This window comes from Anomaloglossus baeobatrachus, chromosome 3, assembly GCF_048569485.1.
Source record: "Anomaloglossus baeobatrachus isolate aAnoBae1 chromosome 3, aAnoBae1.hap1, whole genome shotgun sequence".
NCBI lineage: Eukaryota > Metazoa > Chordata > Amphibia > Anura > Aromobatidae > Anomaloglossus > Anomaloglossus baeobatrachus.
The window spans coordinates 48,940,725-48,949,158 of NC_134355.1; the positions used below are offsets into that span (position 1 = coordinate 48,940,725).

The following is an 8,434-nucleotide window of genomic DNA, read 5'->3' on the forward strand; positions in this document are numbered from 1 at the left end:
TGTGACTCACATCCGGTCGCTTTAGCGATGCCGTTGCGTGTGACACCTTTGACCGATTTTTTGCATCGTTGCAAAAAACGTGCAAAATCGCTCATCGGTGACATGGGGGTCCATTCTCAAATATCGTTGCTGCTGCAGTAACGAGGTTGTTCCTTGTTCCTGCGGCAGCACACATCGCTATGTGTGACACCGCAGGAACGAGGAACCTCTCCTTACCTGTCTCCTGGCCACAATGCAGAAGGAAGGAGGTGGGAGGGATGTTCGTCCCGCTCATCTCCGCCCCTCCGCTTCTATTGTGCGACTGTTCAGTGACGCTGCTGTGACGTCGCTGTGACGCTGAACGAACCGCTCCCTTAGAAAGGAGGCGTTTCGCCAGTCACAGCGACGTCGCAGGGCAGGTAAGTAGTGTGACGGGTCTGGGCGATGTTGTGCGCCACGGGCAGCGATTTGCCCATGTCACACAACCGATGGGTGCGGGTACCCACGCTAGTGATATCTGTCACGCTATCGCAGCGTGTAAAGCGGCCTTTAGTCTTATTTTTTTGGGGGAAAAACAGTACTGTATAACAAAGGGATGATGTGATCTCACCAACCTTTCCAGAAAAAGAGCAGACCTCCTCCACTCCCAGGAGAGTTGGTAAATCTTCTGACTGCTGCCGAAACCTCCCCGAAAATGGCACTTCAGAAGGCTGCTCACTTATGACATGCAAGGCGTGGAAGAGAGGTGTCCAGCAAGCATATGGTGAAAAATTGGGGGGGGGGGCTGTAGCTTAAGAGAAACTCGCTGCTAGTGATTCCTGAGAGGTCTTTTGTAAAGTTTATCAAATCTCCGTGTGATCTGCCAAGTGACTACTTAAAAAATCTGGGCAGATCAAAGTATTGTAGTGCGCATGCGCGGGCAGTCTTTAACCTTTCCTCGTGCCTGCCGGCATAGCGGTCCTGCAGGCCAGATCAAAGTACTGTAATGCGCAGGCACAAGGAAAGGTTAAAGCATGCTCGCGAATGCGCACTACAATACTTTGATCTGACCAGAGCAGGGCAAATCACAGTGCGCATGCGCAGGACCACAGTGCCGACCTGTGTGGATGACATAGGACATTGCCATCCTACTTCTACCCAGCCCAGTTTGGATGACATGTCCTATGTCATCCAGACAGGTCAACACTGTGGTCCTGCGCATGCGCACTGTGATTTGCCCTGCTCTGGGCAGATCAAAGTATTGTAGTGCGCATTCGCGAGCATGCTTTAACCTTTCCTTGTGCCTGCGCACTACAATACTTTGATCTGCCCAGAGCAGGGCAAATTACAGTGCGCATGTGCAGGACCACAGTGCTGACCTGTGTGGATGACGTAGGACATGTCATCCACACTGGGCTGGGTAGAAGTAGGATGGCAATCGCAGCAGAGAGGAGGCAACTGACTGGAGAGCAGTGACAGCCATTGGAACGGACCACCCGCTAGTTGAATATGTGTTTGTTATACACAGCGGCCTGGGCTCTTACATAAACCATTGTAGAATACTGTATATAAGGGCTCATTGTTGTTGGCTGCAGCTTATAGTCGCACAATTTGGTGACTAATTCCCTTTAAGACCAGAAATGGTTAAAAAGCATGCTGGTCAGACTGAAAACATGACCACCAGCTAGTTCTTCAGGTGGTCCGGCTCCTGCCGTATAGACATGAGATTTATTGCCAGTCATCAGCCACCTGAGTATCGTGAGAATACTACAAATTCTATCTTTACAATTCTGCAATTCACACATTTTTTGACGCCTTTATCGAGAAGATCGCCCCTCGCGTTCCGCGGCCTGGCAGCTCGGATGAGGTTTCTCTTCCAATAGCTCCACGCAGAAGCTCTGCATATTTTTTAATTTGGTGTTAAATACACATACATTATATTATTAGCATACCTAGGCTGAAAATCCGCAGCTGCGCCCCCCCCTAATTGGGACTACGCGGAGATAATTCCTCTATATACTTTGTCTTCACCCGTAAAGGCTTTCTTTACTTTGGCAGCTTCTCCTAAATCTCCGGTGTGGAAGACGTAAGTGGCGTCGATGGTTAGTGCAGCTGCAGCACGGGCTGTATGAATGGCTGTCTGTACCGGCGTCTGCTGCGGGGAGGACATTTTCCACCAATTAGCCAACACCGATATCTCCACTGAACCTTTTCCAGCTCTGGTGACCCAGTCCGAGACCTCTGGGGGAATCGTATATGTTTCATTTAGGTTTATTTTTTCTTGAAATGTATGGCTGGGTGGTGAGATGATTCCCACTCCAAGGGCGATGCTGGAATTCTCCTTCTACAGATGGACCATTGTGTTCTCTGCGTTCCTCTCGGGAAGGGATCGTCTGCCCTGGACAATCACTTCTTGTAAGAAGGTTCTCCTGACAAGATGTCCTGCTGCTCTGACCTGCAGTGATCGGCTGTGATCTTTGGGGTGTTTTCAGTTCCGCTACAGCACCTCCACAGGTGAAATGAAGCATTACACATGGGCAGTCCTCCTAGTTTCCCTGTCAGTATGGTCTTTGGAATGTGGGAGGAAACCGGAGAACCCAGAAGGAACCCACACAAACACAGGGAGAACATACAAATTCCTTGCAGATGTCGTCCTTGGTGGGATTTGAACCCAGGTCACCAGTGCTGCAAAGAAACTGTGCTAACCACTGAGCTACTGTGCTGCCCAAACCATGGCAGCACTGCCTAATTTTTCAGCCTCATCTTAGATACAGCTGATGGCACAGTGCCGGGGGCAGACAATATAGTGGAGCTTATGCGCCACACATGGCACAATTCTTCTGAGCAGACGATGTCTGCATTGATAATTAGTGAACAATGCTGGATGGAATTAGCAAGAAAGAAAATTTGCATGTTTAGCGCAACTCTTTTAAAGGGAACCTGTCACCAGATTTGGTGACTATAAGCTGCGGCCACCACCACCGGGCTCTTATATACAGTATTCTAACATGCTGTATATAAGAGCCCAGGCTGCTGTGTAGAACATAAATATCACTTTATAATACTCACCTAAACGGTCACTGCGGTGCAGTTGGGTCACACGGGCATCTCCGGTGCCGATGCCTCTTTTTTCGGCCATCTTTGTTGTCCTTCTGAAGCTGGGGTGCATGACTCGTCCTACGTCATCCACACTTGCCGGCATTGAAGTCCTGAGCAGGGCAGATCAAAGTATTGTAGTGCGCCTGCGCGGTACTGGCAAGTGTGTATGATGTAGGACGTGTCGTACCCCGGCTTTAGAAGGAGGATAAAGATGGTCGAAAGAGAAGGATGGAGATGCCCATATGTCCCAACTGCACCGCAGCGACCGTTTTAGGTATTTATAAAGTCATTTTACATTCTACACAGCGGCCTGGGCTCTTATATACAGCATGTTAGAATACTGCATATAAGAGCTCAGTGGTGGTGGCCGCAGCTTATAGGCCCCAAATCTGCTGACAGGTTCCCTTTTAAAGCCTGTGAGACCTGCCAAACATGCACTGCTCACCATTACTGCAGGAGGAATAGACAGACCACAGGAGATCGCACAGTCTGCTTTATGCTGTTGCATTTTCTGCTGTTAGTGAACTTTTTGCAAATCTCAGATAACCGCTCTACAGAAAGTGTGTGTGTGTGTGTGTGTGTGTGTGTGTGTTTTTTGCTGTGAGCGTATGTGTCTCCTAAACTTAAACTGTGCTATAATGCTGCACTTTCCCCTATCTATATTTATTTTTACATATCTGGCTAAATTTTGCCTCCGGTCTGACACAAAATCCTTGGCAATTGGGATACAGGGATCATCGTGATCCAAAGGCACCCTATGTGAATGAAGTATGTGCAGCCCCTGCTCCTCTAGACCTTGAAGCTGTAGTTCCCCTTACTGGCAGAGGCAGGTCTCCTTACTGGTGGGGGGGGCGGCAGGTCTCCTTACTGGTGGGGGGGGCGGCAGGTCTCCTTACTGGTGGGGGGGGCGGCAGGTCTCCTTACTGGTGGGGGGGCGGCAGGTCTCCTTACTGGTGGGGGGGGCGGCAGGTCTCCTTACTGGTGGGGGGGGCGGCAGGTCTCCTTACTGGTGGGGGGGGCGGGCAGGTCTCCTTACTGGTGGGGGGGGGCGGCAGGTCTCCTTACTGGTGGGGGGGCGGCAGGTCTCCTTACTGGTGGGGGGGGGCGGCAGGTCTCCTTACTGGTGGGGGGGGCGGCAGGTCTCCTTACTGGTGGGGGGGGCGGCAGGTCTCCTTACTGGTGGGGGGGCGGCAGGTCTCCTTACTGGTGGGGGGGCGGCAGGTCTCCTTACTGGTGGGGGGGCGGCAGGTCTCCTTACTGGTGGGGGGGCGGCAGGTCTCCTTACTGGTGGGGGGGCGGCAGGTCTCCTTACTGGTGGGGGGGCGGCAGGTCTCCTTACTGGTGGGGGGGCGGCAGGTCTCCTTACTGGTGGGGGGGGCGGCAGGTCTCCTTACTGGTGGGGGGGGCGGCAGGTCTCCTTACTGGTGGGGGGGCGGCAGGTCTCCTTACTGGTGGGGGGGCGGCAGGTCTCCTTACTGGTGGGGGGGCGGCAGGTCTCCTTACTGGTGGGGGGGCGGCAGGTCTCCTTACTGGTGGGGGGGCGGCAGGTCTCCTTACTGGTGGGGGGGGCGGCAGGTCTCCTTACTGGTGGGGGGGCGGCAGGTCTCCTTACTGGTGGGGGGGCGGCAGGTCTCCTTACTGGCGGGGGGGGCGGCAGGTCTCCTTACTGGCGGGGGGGGCGGCAGGTCTCCTTACTGGCGGGGGGGGCGGCAGGTCTCCTTACTGGCGGGGGGGGCGGCAGGTCTCCTTACTGGTGGGGGGGGGGTGGCAGGTCTCCTTACTGGTGGGGGGGGGTGGCAGGTCTCTTACTGGTGGGGGGGGGCGGCAGGTCTCTTTGCTGGCGGGGGGGGCGGCAGGTCTCCTTACTGGCGGGGGGGGCGGCAGGTCTCCTTACTGGCGGGGGGGGCGGCAGGTCTCCTTACTGGCGGGGGGGCGGCAGGTCTCCTTACTGGCGGGGGGGCGGCAGGTCTCCTTACTGGCGGGGGGGCGGCAGGTCTCCTTACTGGTGGGGGGGGGTGGCAGGTCTCCTTACTGGTGGGGGGGGCGGCAGGTCTCTTACTGGTGGGGGGGGCGGCAGGTCTCTTTGCTGGCGGGGGGGCAGGTCTCTTTGCTGGTGTGGGTCCCAGCAGTAGTTGAGCCCCCCCAAGTAGTAATTTCTTTCATCCCCTATCCTGATGATAGGCTATATACCATCAGTATCAGTCATGTGAGGAGTGACTCAGTTATAAAGTGTAAATATCATAAATTGCCCCCTCTCCATCCCAAACCCGAGCGTTGCGGCCATTATTCTCCCTCTCGGTTTTCCATTATTTCCTAACTGTGTAATAAAACAAACTAAGTGCATTAATGTGACTTGCAGGAGTTGAGTCAGGCCGGTCTGGAGGCAGAAGCCGTAATCCCCCCCCCCCCCCCCCCCCCCCCCCCCTCCACCTCTGAAGAATAGTCCGGACCGCGCCAAGTCTCCTCTGCTTAATCTGTGTCTTAAGTGGCCAAGCAGATTCTTGGATTCCCTGCAAAATCCTTCTTCTCCTTCAGTCGTCTCGTGGCTTTCAGGCCGTGTCTCGCCAGGAGATACTTCTTACGTTAATGATTGTGATGTGCAGTAAATGAGTAATCTGTAAAATGAGCGCAGTGCAGCCGTAAAAAGCTGCCACACCGTGCACAATGGGCGAGGTGCAGCTGTGTGACCTGCAGATTGGATTGTACACCGCTATCTAGATGTACCTGTATAGTAATGCATTCGGGTGGGTGAGATGATGGAAGACCCTGACTGATCAGGGTATGTGCACACAGGGGTTTGAGGAAAAATTCTTTTTAAGAAAGCTAAAGCCATCTCCTCCTCTTTACTCTACAGATGACAGCATCTCTGCGGCAAGTACCTCCGACGTGCAGGACCGCCTGTCAGCCCTGGAACTGCGAGTTCAGCAGCAAGAAGACGAAATCACCGTGCTTAAAGCCCGCCCTGGCCGATGTGCTCCGCCGCCTGGCCAGCTCCGAGGATCACGTGGCAACCGTCAGGAAAACCTTTCCGAGTAAAGGTAATCAGAAGCCCGATGTGGAAGGAGTCTTACGTTTAGATTTTCTGCATTTTTCTGTCTGTGAGGAGATGCAACGCAAGAAGGAGGGAAAAATGTTTTTTTTTCTTTCGCATTTTCTCTTTCCTTTTCTCACTCACGTTCTTTTACTTTCCTTTTCCTCGCTCGCGCTCTTTCCTTTTCTCGCTCGCGCTCTTTCTTTTTCTCGCTCGCGCTTTCCTTTTCTCACTCACGTTCTTTTTCTTTCCTTTTCTCGCTCGCGCTCTTTCCTTTTCTCGCTCGCTCTCTTTCCTTTTCTCGCTCGCTCTCTTTCCTTTTCTCGCTCGCGCTCTTTCTTTTTCTCGCTCGCCCTCTTTCTTTTTCTCACTCGCGCTTTCCCTTTTCTCACTCACGTTCTTTTTCTTTCCTTTTCTCGCTCGCGCTCTTTCCTTTTCTCGCTCGCGCTCTTTCTTTTTCTCGCTCGCCCTCTTTCTTTTTGTCACTCACGTTCTTTTTCTTTCCTTTTCTCGCTCGCGCTCTTTCCTTTTCTCGCTCGCCCCTCTTTCCTTTTCTCACTCACGCTTTCCTTTTCTCGCTCACGCTCTTTTTCTTTCCTTTTCTCGCTCGCGCTCTTTTTCTTTCCTTTTCTCGCGCGCGCTCTTTTTTTCTTTTTCTTGCGCGCGCTCTTTTTTTCTTTCCTTTTCTCGCGCGCGCTCTTTTTTGGGTTTTAAATAAATTTTCTACTGAAGAAATTATTAGTGACTCCTTAGTTTAAGATTAAAAAATAATCTTTGCTGCTAGATTTCAGTGAAATTTTTTTGCGCCATTTGCCTTCTATAGCCTCGGTTTTTGACCTCTTTCGCACGTCAGCGTTTCATCACTATTTGGATGCCAAAACCAAGAGCATCTCAAAAACACAGAACCGGTGTCAGTCTTTCAATTATAGTTCTTCTCTGTAAGTTCCATTCCTGTTTTCGGCATCAAAACACTGATCGAAACTACTGACGTGTGAAAGAGGCTTTATGCTGTCTGTACTGAGTTAACTGAGAATCCATCAGTGAGCGCTCTGTGACTTGAAACTTTTATCTGTTTTTCTGAGCTCCCCTCAGCTGATTTATGACCACAGGAAGTTTTATTATGCTGGGAAAGAAAAGCTTTTAAAAGCCAAACTGCACAATTTTTTTTTTTTTATTGAAACTTAATTGCAAAAAAATATATTTTAGCTTGGAAACCATGCAAAAAAAAATCCCTACACTTTTAAAAAATATTATTTTAAATCCTTAAACACTCAAATTGAGCATCTCTTTGGAATGAGCAAGGTAAGCTCTTTTCTGTCTACATCTAGGAGGATTGAATGGTTAAGTCTGTGTGTGCATCACGTGGCACGATGGGGGACCCGTACAGCCACGGGAGTGAATCGGGAGGAAACTGGTGTCACTGCTCCAATTTGGATTGCTACTTTAACCCCTTAATTATAAATTAAATCTTTATTTTTATATAGCGCTAACATATTCCGCAGCGCTTTACATTCATCAGAACACTGTCCCCATTGGGGCTCACAATCTAAATTCCCTATCTGTATGTCCTTTGGAGTGTGGTAGGAAACCGGAGGAAACCCACGCAAACACGGGGAGAACATACAAACTCCTTGCAGATGGTGTCCTTGGTGGGATTCGAACCCAGGACCCCAGCGCTGTAAGGCTGCAGTGCTAACCACTGAGCCACCACAAGACTGCAGTGCTAACCACTGAGCCACCGTATCTTTTTACAGCTGATCTGCTAAAGGACATCACACTGCAACCAATCTTACATTCTCTACACTTCGGCTGTAAACTCACAGCTATAGACTTGGGGATGAAATTACTTTAATTTGTCTCTTATTGTACAGAATAGGAGCTGAGCCGCCCATAAGCGGTGCAACTCCGGCTCCTTCCATAGTTTATATCTGGTAACGGCTGATCGGCGGGGGTACTGGCTGTCGGACCCCCACCAACCCATGTTTGTGACCTATGTAATTTCTTTCCTGTTTGAGCTGTAGAGGATGAGGAAACCTGGACTGAATAAAAATAGACCCGATTTCCTCCGGGATCCAATGTCTGGATAGGAAATATACACTGTAAAGAGTCGTACACTGCAGAAATGATTCATGTAGAGCAGTCACATGGAGTACAAAGGCCGCGGCAGATCCAGCTCCTCCATCCCCACCTGCTCTGCTGGGAGGAAATGTCTGATAAAACTGCTGAAAAAGGAAACTTTATCACCACGTTACAATCAGGGAAAACTATGCAACCCCCGTCTAGTCACTGTGCGAACCCCCATATACTTAAGATTAAAGGACAACTGCGTCCTACCGTCCCCTCCCA

The 8,434-nt window shown here is 51.1% G+C and overlaps 1 protein-coding gene across 1 annotated transcript in view; it reads left to right on the top strand.

The window, feature by feature from the left end:
• EML4 (EMAP like 4) overlaps window positions 1-8,434 on the top strand; it is a 214,613-nt gene that overhangs the window by 98,550 nt on the left and 107,629 nt on the right. The window contains 2 exon segments of the mRNA XM_075339185.1: window positions 5,912-6,015; window positions 6,017-6,095. Coding sequence (XP_075195300.1) covers window positions 5,912-6,015; window positions 6,017-6,095 — 183 coding nt within the window.